Source organism: Corvus moneduloides, chromosome 7 (genome assembly GCF_009650955.1).
Source record: "Corvus moneduloides isolate bCorMon1 chromosome 7, bCorMon1.pri, whole genome shotgun sequence".
NCBI lineage: Eukaryota > Metazoa > Chordata > Aves > Passeriformes > Corvidae > Corvus > Corvus moneduloides.
This window is the reverse complement of record NC_045482.1, coordinates 22,737,073-22,750,139: the sequence shown is the minus strand read 5'-3', so window position 1 is coordinate 22,750,139 and position 13,067 is coordinate 22,737,073. Positions and strand designations below refer to the sequence as shown.

The 13,067-nt window shown below is 45.0% G+C and overlaps 1 protein-coding gene across 4 annotated transcripts in view; it reads left to right on the top strand.

The window, feature by feature from the left end:
• The first annotated feature begins 428 nt into the window (after positions 1–428).
• Positions 429–13,067, top strand: part of TANK (TRAF family member associated NFKB activator) — a 33,136-nt gene continuing 20,497 nt past the window's right edge. For 2 of the 4 annotated variants that reach the window (XM_032114518.1, XM_032114515.1), the window contains exons 1-4: positions 436–536; positions 1,104–1,242; positions 9,535–9,681; positions 12,776–12,884. In XM_032114518.1, coding sequence (XP_031970409.1) covers positions 9,583–9,681; positions 12,776–12,884 — 208 coding nt within the window. In that variant the 5' untranslated portion in view covers positions 436–536; positions 1,104–1,242; positions 9,535–9,582. Of the gene's footprint in view, positions 537–1,103; positions 1,243–4,607; positions 4,697–9,534; positions 9,682–12,775; positions 12,885–13,067 lie in introns of those variants that run through there. The other 2 variants (XM_032114517.1, XM_032114516.1) reach the window with 2 other exon arrangements.

The following is a 13,067-nucleotide window of genomic DNA, read 5'->3' as shown; positions in this document are numbered from 1 at the left end:
GGCTTGTAGCAGTAGCAAAATTAAAAGTGTGTGTTTCCATTATATTCTTACCTATAAAATTCATTGCCTGCGTGAACTAAATGTAGGGACGGAAATACCACTGTAGTAACCTAGAACAGACCCTTCAGACAGAAACTACCCTGAGCATGAAAAGTATGTTACAAATGTAACTATTGTTATTTACAAATCACTCTAAGTCATGGAAAGACAGGAAAGGGCTGTGGAAGTCGGAAGCAGACGCTGCTTGAGAGGTCTTCTGCAGCCAGACAGAAAAAGCACTGCCGGACAGCCGGAGACGAGCGGACAGGCTCCCATCCTTGCGCGGGGCGGACGAGGAAGGTGCCATCCCCGAGCGAACCCGCCGGCTCCGGCGGCCGCTGCCCTGCCCTGCCCCGACCCGAGGCCGGCGCGGGCAGAACCCCGTCACAGGGCGGGGAGAGGCACGGCAGGAAGTCGGTTCTGGTTCCTGGGTTAAGTCGCCCAGGCAGGAACGAGCGCCTTGTGCCGGGAGCGGCCGCGGGCTCCGTGAGGCGCTCGTAAGTCTGAGTGGCTTTGGAAACCAAGCGCTCCTCGCCCTCCCCTGTGCCGGGAGCATCGGGGTCGGCCCGGGGCCGGAGCGCGGGCCGGGCGCTCCCGGGCCGTGTTTCTGCCCCCCGCTCCCGGGGGTGCCGCTTTCCCCGGGGGTGCCGCTTCCCCCTCGGCGCCGCTCGGCCCGGCTCGGGAGCGGGGCCGGGGGCGCGTCGTTTGCGTGCGGAGGCGCTCCGGGAGCGGGGAATCGGGGGACGGGATCAGCGGGCTCGCTGCCGGGAGGCGATGGCCCGGGCGGCGAGCGCAGGAGCAGGAAGAGGCGGCTGCCCCCGCGGGCAGCGGCAGCGCGGCGGGGGCAGCGAACCGCAGCGCTCCGGGAATCACCGTCCCGAGCCCCGGGCGCACAGGGGCTGCCCAGCTGTAAACGCTGGTGTGCCAGGGGCTCCTGCTGTGTTAACGACGCATCCCGCAGTCGGGCAAAGCAGGAATTGTTTCTACGCAGAAAAAATAAGGGAAAGAAACAAAGCAGAAAGTTCAGTGAGCTCTCAGTCTCTCACAAATGATTACCTCAACAGGTTTCCAGTTCCCAAGATGATGGCAGTGTAACTTACAAAATATTGCAATTGAAAAATCTGTTTTGAAAGCAGAAATATGTAGAGAAGTACTTGCGGCTGGATGGCACCTGTGTTTTCATCTCTCATGAACCTATGAGAGGTAGGAATGTGGATTACCAATTAATGTGCATATACACATGATTAGCTAAAACCTTTCTTTCATAATTTAAGGTGGTTTTTGAGGCAATATGAAAACTAGTATGAAAACTAGTGAGCTGTGGAGCTGGGATTGCAACAGAAATATGTTCCTAATCTTTGTGTGGGAGCTTTTTTGGCATTTGATGAAGAAAATGCATATTACTGTTTCTTTTTTTCCCCCCCACCTGTATCAGCAAAATGCTTCTGATTTGAAGCAAGTATTTTAAGATAATCTGCAAGTTTCATTTGGTGCATTTACTTAAAAGTTTCTCTTACATTAGCTGTACCCAATGGTTATCCAGTGTTCAAGTCTTTACTCAAATACGAAATTCCAGTTCTCATTGCCATAGCTCCAGCAGCACAGCAATCACAGGTACCTCATTCTAATTCTGTCCCTGTTAGAATAAATGCAGCATTTTGTAGTGCTGCATCTCTGCAGACTACATATTGGTGTTAGTGATTGTAAAAGTCTTTAGGATCTAATGAATATCCAGAATGTAAGTTGCTGAAGATCAGGATTGTGAGCTGAATTATGTTCCAGTTGCCATTTGAATACAGCATAACTAATCATAGCTGATTAAAATAGTGGGGATATTTGGGTTGGGGTTTTTTGGTTTGTTGGGTTTTGGGGGGTTTTTTTTTAGGGCTGTTGGGAGGGAGTTTTTTCCTCCTCGTTGGATGCAGGGAGAAGGGTAAATGACAAGGAACAGTTGGCAAATTCCCTGATAAATATTGATGCCTATGGAGGAGAAGCAGGAAAATGAGCCAGTTTTTCTAACTGCAAGGAGTTCTGGATATGAGACAGATAACATAAGAAGCAGTTATTTATTCCAGCAGCAGGCAATCCAGGCTGTGACTACAGAGTAGTTTAATCCAATCTAAATCTAGACTGCGGCAGTCCTGCCCACGGCTAGTCGCATGTTCCCACTGCCTCCTTGTGCTGGTAGTAGTGCTCCAGCAGCCTTGCAGTGAGCTAGCTCCAGTTTTAATTTCGAGGTTGGTTTTTTTAGGGGGTTTGTTGTTGCTTTTTTGAGGAAGTAGGGAGCTACTTTGGCATACTCAACTGTGTAGCATAGAAGTACTAATAGTGGTACCAGTAAGCGGCAAAAATACACAGCCAGAGATGGGGGAAGGCTGGCCTATCCTTCTCAGTGGCAGTGTGGACTTGTGACAGTGTTACATAACTGTGACTTTGTGTTACAATTGGAAAGCCAGTGCTGCTGTTGAACACAAGAGTTCTGTCTGCCTATTGCTGATGTTTTCTGTTCCTGTGCAGGCTTCCTTGTGTTATTGTGCCATTTGAAGTGGTCTGTGGATCTGATCTGCATTAAAAGTAATGCAGCAAAAATACATTTAGTGTTTAGTTTTAAACTGAATTGGTTTGCTGATATGGTTTACAGAAAGGTTGCTTGTGCTGGAAGAAAGGGAAGGGTAAGGTCGAAGAAGAAATGGATGTCTAGGGTATGGGGAAAATGTAGGACCAATTCTTCTAGTTACAGTGCCATCTGAAAGTGTCACTAGTAATGACATTGATTGATCCTTTCTTACTGCATGGAGTCTGAATTTTAGGGAGCTACCAGTAAGTTATTTTTCGTACCAAGTAGAAAATCGGGCGCTAATACTGTCCCTGTCCGGCTCCGTGGGGTCCCCTGTGCCCCCACAGAAGCACGGGTGGGTTCAGTGTTACAGTCGGTAGCAAAGAGTCGATTTGCATGAGTTCCGGCAGGAGTATTTATTGCTTCTACACGGTCGAAGGTTGCAGACACAAATACCAAGATGATCCCAAAACTCAGTTTTATCTGGGGGTGGGGAAAAGGCAGGACTAGGGAACAGGGACCAGTGGGGAAGCTCTGGGGGAGTGACGAGGGGTAGAGGCTAACAGCCATCTGGGGGAGCCAAACTGGGATAGATTAACATAACAAGCATCCTTGGAGAAGCCTTTCTGGTCACCCTAACATAAAGTGGCTCCTGTGGTACTAGGGACCTGTCTTACTGACAACTCTCTGTCCCTTGTAATGTATGTTCACCGGCCACCACAATTCCTCTTTTCTGTATTAAGCAAAAAGGCCTCCCTCAGAGATCCCAACACCCAATGTCCCAGACAACCAAACATACACAAGACAACAAAAACGATCAGAAGTACCCACAACCCAATGTTCCAATAAGTCCTCAAATCTTTTAGAGGATTTTTCTCTCTGGATGCTGCAATGGATACTCTCATGGGCAGAGGTGAGGTTGAAGCAGCACAGTTCTCTTTGGGCTGCACCACAGTCCAAGCATTCACTGCTGGTGGTACCAGGAGCATCCAGAGGGCGGCAGGGTGATAGGTTTTGGGTGCTGGGCATAATCGTGAATGTGGGCACAGGCTCTGGCAGTTGCTTCTGTTAGGGTTTTAATGAAAGTTTAAAAATGGCAGTTTCAGGTGGGGGGGGGGGGGCTTTCCCTTCCCCCCCCCCTACTTAAAGGTCTGGGGGAAAGGGAATGGTATAATGGCACAGGGGTGTGGGAACCTGTGGCTAGGGAATGGTATAACAAGTAGTAAATAAAGAGATGGATGCAAGTTAACAGAAAGCATCCCAATAGGTGTATTGGGCAGTGTGCCTGTGGGAAAGCCAAAGCAGAGGGGTGGAGGTAGGGAATATTAACTGTTGGGAAAGCAACAGAAGTGGTAAGATCAGGGGAGACACCAAGGGTGTCTTGACTTATCCAGTCAAAGTCTTGTTTGCAGTTCTGGTTACGGGACAGTGAGTCTGCTTCTATGGTGGATATCGGTGCTGTTTTGCGTCATCTCCGTTTCCAAGCAGTGGCTGTCTGGTCTTTTGACTGTGCCCTGTTCATCTTGGTTGGCGTTTTGTCTGCAGGGTGTTTGTTGGGCTGGTGCAGGGCTTGTTTTTCTCTGGCAGTTTCCAGGTATCATCTGTGGCCTTTGGTTTCTTCACCCCAGTCCTTTGGTCTTCACACTTAACATCAGAATCTGAGAAGTCACTATTCTGTTTCTTTGGCTGCTGTTCTGCATGCTCCAGCCTCATCTGTGAGCTGCTTAGATCCACTGCCTCTTCCACGATGTTCTCGCAGCTTTCTGGGAACAGTCTGAGTCCTACATCCTGGCTCCTTCTACCCTCCCTCTTTTTCTGCTTCTCTTGCAGCACAGGAGCGGAGGGTGCAGCCAGGGCCGAGGCCGACATGAAAGACACCATAGACACCATGCGGGTGGAGTTCTCACAGCTGGGGGAGCAGAGCAGCAGCAGCCGCGGCTTGATATCCTCAGGGCATTCCGGGAGCAGTGGCGGAGTCGGCTGGGGTGAAACATTTCTTTAGGAAGTGGCTCCAGTTTGCTACTACAGCAGGGGAGGCCAGGTCTACCCGGCCGAGAACGAGAAAACTCTTTCAACCCCCATGGCACGTGGGCAGCCAGGGTGAGCCACGGCAAGCGGCCACGCGGGGCTTGGTCTTGGGCTAGCAGTGTGGCCGACTTGGGCATGCCCCCGCTTTGGCGGGGAGAGGCAGCCAGGCATGAGCCAGCAGGGGGTTGTAGGTGGACTGGGCGGCAGCAGCGATGAAAAGCGGCGTCGCCGGGGCCCCCGAGAGCGGTGGGGCCAGACCCCTCCAGCAAGCACTGCCACCCCCTCAGGCTGTGTTCAAAAGGCACTAAACTCCCTCCGTTCGTAATGTCCTGGGTCTGTCCAAAGCACCTCAGGAAGTTTCAGAATGCCGCTTTTTCGGCTCGGGGCTCTTCTAGCCACAGCTGGAACCCGCCGGGGTCGGGGCGCCGGGGCGGCCCCGTGGGCTTTGTCAGGGAGAGTCACTGCCGCTTCGCTCGCGGCTTGTGCTGGGGCTGCTGGGGCCCGAAGCTGGCCCGGCCAGGGTGCGGAGCTGGTGCTGAGGGGCAGGCTGAGCCCTGCGGGGGCGGCTGATCCAGCACAGGGCTCGGGGCAGGTGGGTGCGAACGCTTCACAAGCTCCCCTCATGAAGCAGGTGCGGACACCGCATTCTTGCAGCAGCACTCGCAGCGCCTTGGGCTCTAGCGCGCACAGCTGCAGCCTCACTATGGCTGGGCAGCGAAGGGAAGGTTAGCAGGGCAGCGCATGCGGAGGTGCCACTGTCCCCGAGCGTCCCGGAGACTTCCTGGCTGCTACCACCCCCACTCGTGGTCTCGGCCGCGTGGGAACCCGAGGTGGGTTGGGGCTCACAAGCGGGACCAGCAATGGAGAACACAGGAGGGAGAGGCAGGGTCCGTGGCTGGGAGGGGACCCCCGGCAGAGGCGGAGGGGCCTAACGCAACGCGTATCGACACGTGGGAGGGGCCAGGGACGGAAGAGGGACTGTGCGTGGTAAAATAAGCGGGAGCAGGTGGGGAACGGGGACCGCGCATTTGCGAAAAGCCCGCCACTGCATCTGCGGGCGCCACGTGGTGTCCACCATCTTGGATGAGGGGAGTGGAGGCGGCAGAATTAAAAATAAAGGTAGCAGCTGGGATTGAGGGACCGATTCTGCTGCCACCGTAATCCTGGAGCAAATTTGATGTAGAGAAAACTGGGGAAGTGGGTATTGGGAAGAGGTCTGGGGAGGAACTCGGGGTAGCCTGGCCATCGCCACCCCGGGCAGGGAACAAAAGAAATCGGGAAGAGGCAGGCAGTCGGTAGCAGACCTGTGCACTTGGGCAGGATCCATCTCCTGGTTTCTCTTGAGATAGGGCAGAGGGAACAGGGATGCAGGGAGAGGGAAGCGGTAAAGGGTTTTTTAAACTGGGGTTAACATTTCCCAACCGTTTCACAAGATTATCAACAGCTTTTGCTAGCTTGTAAAGCAAATAACCTTTTCCCGACATAAATAACCATCGCACGAAGCGCTGTAAATACTCAGCTAACCACTGCTTAAATAACCACTGAACAAAATGTTTTAAACCTTCCCTGGTATAACAATAATTTTCCTGAACAAGGACTCCTAGAACTGGGAGAAAAACTCGCAGGAGACGAGAGAACTCTGCCCCCGTCTTCCTCTCTTCCCAACCCTGGAGATAAAAGGCAATTAACAGAAAAGGATACAAAAGTGACCCATATTACATTAGAGGTCAAATAAAAGTCTCGAGGATGGTCCACTGACTTTAGACCAGTCTTCTCTTTCCCCAGAAGGTTCTTGGTCTCCCCCGCCAAGCCCCTGATAGAACTCAGAGGTTTCTTTGGGGCTATGGCTGCTCAAATGCGACTTAAATGCAGGAACTACAGGAGACGCTGTTGGGGAGGGTCCGAGGCCATCCACACTGAGGCGCCATTTAATACTGTCCCTGCCCGGCTCCGTGGGGTCCCGCGTGCCCCACAGCCGCACGGGTGGGTTCAGTGTTACAGTCGGTAGCAAAGAGTCAAGAAGGGCATTTGCGTGCGTTCCGGCGGGAGCACTTATTACTTCTACACGGTCGAAGGTTGCAGACACAAATACCAAGATGATCCCAAAACTCAGAGTTTTATCTGGGGGTGGGGAAGAGGCGGGACCAGGGAACAGGGACCAATGGGGAAGCTCTGGGTGAGTGACGAGGGGGGCAGAGGCTAACAGCCAACCAGGGAATCCGAACTGGGATAGATTAACATAACAGAACAATGCATCCTGGGAGAAGCCTTTCTGGTCACCCTAACATAAGTGGTTCTTGTGGCACTAGGGACTTGTCTTACTGAAAACTCTTTGTCCCTTGTAATGTATGTTCACTGGCCACCACAAGGCGCAGTGCTATAGTTCTGCCTGTTGGATCAATTACTTTTGATATCATCAGTCCAGATGACAGCAGCACTCTTTGTTAGTGTTCCTAGTCTGAATGAATGAGTAAAAGGCTGGATGGAAATTAGGTATAAATTTTAAATACTGTTTTTCAAATGGAGGTTTGAGTTTGCATGAATGAAATTAAAGGCTTCATTTTCTGTGAACTGTGAGTCACGTGGATCTGAGCTCTGTACCCTCCATTAGAAGCCGAACATTTTTTCTTAAATCCCATTGCAGTCATTTTTGAAGTTACCTCTTATATGTACAAGACATGCCATTTACTAGGTAAGTTGTTAACAGTGGAGGATTTCAGAAGAGTATGAAATCCATGCTGATACAAACTTTGCAAGCTTTTATAGATTGTGAGAACACACTTTCAGTCACTTTCACCCGTAACAATGCCCTCTGCAGTTTAGCACCTGTCCCTAAAGGCAGATGTAATACCTGATTTTATTTACTGAACTACATAGAACAGTCCTTCATTTGAAATGGAAAGAAAGGCTACCCATTTAGTTAAAGGTGTGCCCCAGGTATGAGAATGAATACTCCATTTAGTGAAGGGGTAGCATTTGGGGGAGGAAGGAGGTGGATGGAGTAGCCTGTGTTACTAACAATGCTTTGAGACAGTATGCACAGACTGAGATTATAAACTACTGAACTGATGTTTAGGAAAACAAGTCAAAACAAACAAAGCCTTTCCTGTGAAACAATGTAGGCCTTTTATGCAAAATTTATAAACTTGGATTTCAGTAACATTTGTTACATCGAAGGATCCCTAAAAAATTCCAAGTTGTTAAAGAATTCACTTTGCTACTATTAAACTACAGCCGTGCCAGAGGTGAGATACAACTGCTTTTCCCTGTAGTAAAATTTTATTTTACATTGGTAAAATAAAATTTGCAAGACAGAAAAGTGTGATGTCCATATAGTAGTCTGTTGAACCTTCTAGAAAAGTCAGACCACATTTCTGTATTCAAACCCTACGATAGGGAAGATATTCAAAAGCAAGGAAACATGAACAAAATCTTCAAGCTGCAATCTTCAGAATTTTGAGCAGTGTCCAAGGCAAGTTACCCTTAAACTCTTCTTGCTTGGCTTATCCTCGTGTGACTGCACCACTTTCTTTGGTAGTATTTGTGGTTTATGCATAATCCCAAATGATAGTGGCAGTTCATACTACTTTAAATATTAGGAAAGATGAAATTACTAATTTTTTTTTTTCTTAATGCTGGTATTTTTTTTGCGGGGGGAGGGGGCAGTGGAGACTTCACTAACTTTTTCTCTACTGCACTTCTATTATGCTGAATTTTATCTTAAAATTAGTATCATACATTACTATAGAAGCAAATGACCTGTGTTTGCAAAGTTCTTGAAATTGGAGTCTGTGACATTTAATAGTGTTCTAGTCTTATGTGTCAAAGTTCATGAGCTGTCGTTTTGGGAGTTGTTACTGAAATTGTACACAAAGTGTAAAAAGTTCATAATATTATGTGAAAAGGTCCAAGTCTTGATAATTCATACTGGTTGGTATTACTGATTTTTAGACAAAAGATGTTTTAACTCACCTTGTAGGGTAGCTTGTGTTGACATTTTCAAATTTGGCACAGAATAGGACAAGTTTGTGTGACCTAATTGAGTTTTTATCTTTTTATTTCTTAATGCTGATGGGAAAGATGTGTGCTAATGTCTTTACAAACAATTCCATGGGTGAAGGTGTGGGTGTTAATGTCTCCACCAACTTCAAGACACAGGTTTGTTACAGAACCCAGACAGTTTGACTCCTGAAACAGACAAAAAGGTCTGCACAAGCCTGAGTTTCAGAATTTTGGGGTAAAATAACAGGTTCAAGGAGGGGAATATGTGGGAGGCGGTTCGGGCAGGCTGTACCTTCCGAGTACCTCAGCCAATGGAGAAAGGAAGAGGGCAACACGGCCGGGAGCTTAGGATAAAAGGAGGCTGCGCCCTCCGAAACCTCGAGAGAGAAAACCCCGTGGGCGTGTGCCCCGGTGGACTCTCTCCCTTTATTCGAATGAAGTTGCAGGACTCCTCTGTCTGCTTTATGGACACTGGCTTTTCAAAGCGCGATTTTTCTGCACAATGTCAAAAGCTGAGTTCAGCTTTGTTTATTAATGTTGTCTTTATTTCACAATTATGCAAACGTTAAACTTTTGGAGATCACATAAAATCAGGTAACTGGTAATCTGCACCAATTTTAAGTCTCAGTCTTAAGCACTGTAACTGCAGATACATTTACACATTCTGTACATCCAGAATTTGATTCAGAGTTAAGCTGCTTTTGTTTGTCTTTTGTTTAAACCTATCCCTGGACATAAAATTAAATGTTGAGGTGAACAGAGCTATAGTTCAAGCTATGATGTTAATGGTCAAACATACTGCATGTATCAGTTGAATACAACAGTGGTACAAGTCATGCTATATATGTTTTTAGTTACATACTGCTGTTTCTTAGTGTTCTCTCTTTTTCCTTCTGATTACTTTTCAGATCTGTTAACTTGATCATCTTTCCAGTGATGAAACAACATTGGGAATTATGGACAAAAACATTGGAGAACAGCTTAATAAAGCTTATGAAGCCTATCGACAAGCATGCATGGATAGGGACCATGCTGTGAAAGAGCTACAGCAAAAAGTAGGTGTTGGGATCTGAAATCTATCTTTAAAGCCATCCTTCCCATGGAGGATGATAGTACATGTAGATACCAGTTTCACTTTAGCTATGCACACTTTAGTGCATCTGTTAAAGTTGGAAATTGACATCATGAAACCATGCCAGTACACTTCTAAGTAACTCATTAGGTTTTGAATTTAGTAGGTGGGTTTCTGGTTTTTGACCTTGAATATTTTGGTATTTTTATTAGTTTTAAAGGTTGGAAAAGTGTTGTCTGTTTTGGAGGATTAATAAGTCTTCTAATGTAAACCCAGCAAAGATGTATATAAAATTTACCTAACTTTAACGAAGTACTTTTTGGAATTTAATTTGCATTCTTAAAAATTATTTTTTATATTATTAATATAAATAGCTTAAATTAAACAATTTTTGTCACAAATGTACCTGAAAGTTGCTAGAATAAATATTCCTCCTCTAAAAATAATAACCTGTAAATTTATTCTTTAATTATGAAGTAACAAATTCTGGAGGCATTCTGACCAGTAAGAAGCACCTTTGAATTTTTACTTAGTCTGTTGCAGAAAACATTAGTTCAGTCAAAACTCCTCTAGAATTTCTCAAGTAGGAAAGCATATTTCAAACCTATCAGGTTTGGGCTTTCTCACAGTCATTTTATCATGCATATTCTGCCCAGCAATGGAATCTCTGTCACAGGAAGGCTCGAATGTTTTTGTTGCTACAGGACTTTCTGATACTTAGTAGAACTGGTAGGCTGGGACTTTGTTCAGGGGCTGATGAACCATATTCCATGTCAAGTTCACGGAGCAGTAGTAGAATTGGAAGCAGGGAAGGATCTAATAGAGAATATTCCGATATCTGGGCCCAATCTTGCCATCTCGTTGCATGGCAAAATAAACTAGCCAAGGCATCACAGAACACATTCCAAGTCAGTCATGTGTGCAATCATCCACTGTGCAGTCTGTCTCTATTCATAGTCTTGCAGCAGTGCTGGTGTAAATCTGTAGAGATTTCTATACATAACAAGCATAAGTAGTGTGATTTTGTGCTGAAATTGCAACTAATTAACAAAAGGCAAGACATTTTAGAATGTTTGGGGATCTTTAAAATTCTATCTCTTAGGGTGAACTATTAACTATTTGAAGGAAAGCCAGTTAAGTTAATACTCCTGAATCATCTAAAAGTGCATGAAAGAATCTTCTGACCAAGAAACAAGTCATCGAATACAAGATCGTTATCCTTCTAAGGTCTGTGCAAGAAAACCAGAGAAGTGTGAGATCATCAGTGCTAAGTGAACTAAATCCTTGCAAGATTTCTCTCTGCATTTTCACTGGTTCAGAAATTAAAAATTTAAAGCCTTTGATAAAGGATTACTACCAGTTTAAATCTTTGTCCTAATCAAACTTTCAGTAGTTGAATTTTATGATTTCAAAAGAGAACAAAAATATTTTTTCAAGTAGAGTTGATACTAAAATTACTTGTATTTTTTTTTTGTATTGCTTTTTTTTAACCAAACTCCTGTTTTTTGAATGACCTTTGTACAGTGCTTTACTCTAGTAACTTCCTCTGTTCATTGTGTGGCCTCCACACACTGTTGGATTGTCCACCATGCTGTTGTTAACAGTTTACTACTTAAGTTACCGATAGGCCACTTGTTTTGCCAGTCTCTAGAGCTGGGAGCCATGTCAAGCACACAGAAGCCAGAGTCATCTCGGCCAGATGGTGTTTGATACAGATGGATGGTTGGTTGTCATGCAGATCTTCTAGTTGGTAACTTGTTGCTGCCATCTGACTCAAGGAATAATTTGTGCACACTGGCTGTCAAAAGCATCTTCTCTTCTGTCTGTTTTAGCTGTCATGTCTGTGCTCTGTACAGAAGTGTTGACAAGACATTGCTGTTGTACATTTTCAATTTGGTTCTCAGTGATTTTTCTGCTTCATGAGGTCTCTTATAGCTGCTGGAGTGTACTGCTCTTTGATCACTTTTTTTTTTTTTTTTTTTTTTTTTTTTTTTTTTTTAAATCCAACTAAAACCCCCTCTCATAGTACAACTACTACCTGGCCTTTTAAAATCAATTTTCCTTGTAGATATTTTCCTGCCTGCTTTACAGACAAACACAGCGGATAGTAGGAGGGTATGGAATTTAAATGTGGCTGTGATTTGAGAAGTAGATAGCACTATGGATAAACTATGAATAGACATGAAAACAGTGCTGAGTCTTGTCCCAGATAGTGACAGGTGGTGACCTGTTCAGTAATAGACATATTCCTAATTTCAGAAAAATTCAGTGCATTCCTGAAAGTTTTCTTGTTGGGATTTCACAAGTTTTTTAGCACCTCTGTAACTGCAGCATTAGGCATGTGCTAAAGAAATGTAATCGTTTTGAATTTTAGTATCTTCCTACCACCTGGCCATTCATTCAATTAATGGACTGTCTAGCAAAATTTATACAGTTTGGTGAAACACAAGCAATATTATTAGAGGAGTCTGCGTGGCCTGTTTATAGCATGAGCTGTAGTATTGGAGACAAAGGATGTGGCTTTTTGCTTACCTTCCTCCTCAGCCCCATTATGTAGGGTAGAAAAACAAGTCCACTACATTCAAAGAAATGTAAAAAACTGTTCATAGGCAGTCAAAATGGTTTACAGAATGTCTGTTGTATGGAATAAACAATATTGTTGTTTTCCATTTAAAATCTATCTTTTTAAAAGCCTATTTTGATATAATTTGTTAGAAAATATGGGGGGGGGGGGAATTACTTCTTTCTATAGATAAACTAATTGACAAGCATTCTGAAGAATACTAAAATTTCAATTAAAAGCCTGATGTATTCTGCGTCTGTAAATGAAGAATCCTAACTTAAAAGTTACGCTTTACAACTGCCACAGCTGTGAAAGAGTTACTAAAACTCAAGGTTTATTTCCATAATACCTTTTCTAATCAGTACAGTCCTGAAAAGATGGACTTGCCAAAGGTTTTTACACAGAGGACCACAACTACAGTTATCTTTAAAAATCAGAGCGCATTTTATATGCCAAATAGGAGACCCCTAGTCAAAACAGAATAAGATTAATGCTAATTAAATTATATTTGCAGACAGAAAACTACATGCAGCAAATACGTGAACAGCAGGAAAAGATAGAGCTTCAAAACAGCATTATTGCAAAACTGAAATCACAGTTGGCTGCTCTGAATGCTAATAGAGGTATGTACTCCAGTTTGCACATTATTGCTTTTTATGCTGTGTTGCACTGATGAATAGTTCTGACTTTGTTGCTTCAGTTTTTACAATATACATATTTCAAATGAGTATCATACTTTCCTGTGAATGTGAGAGTTAACACAAATGTGCCGTTTCAAGATCTATTTATAAAATCCAACACTTCTG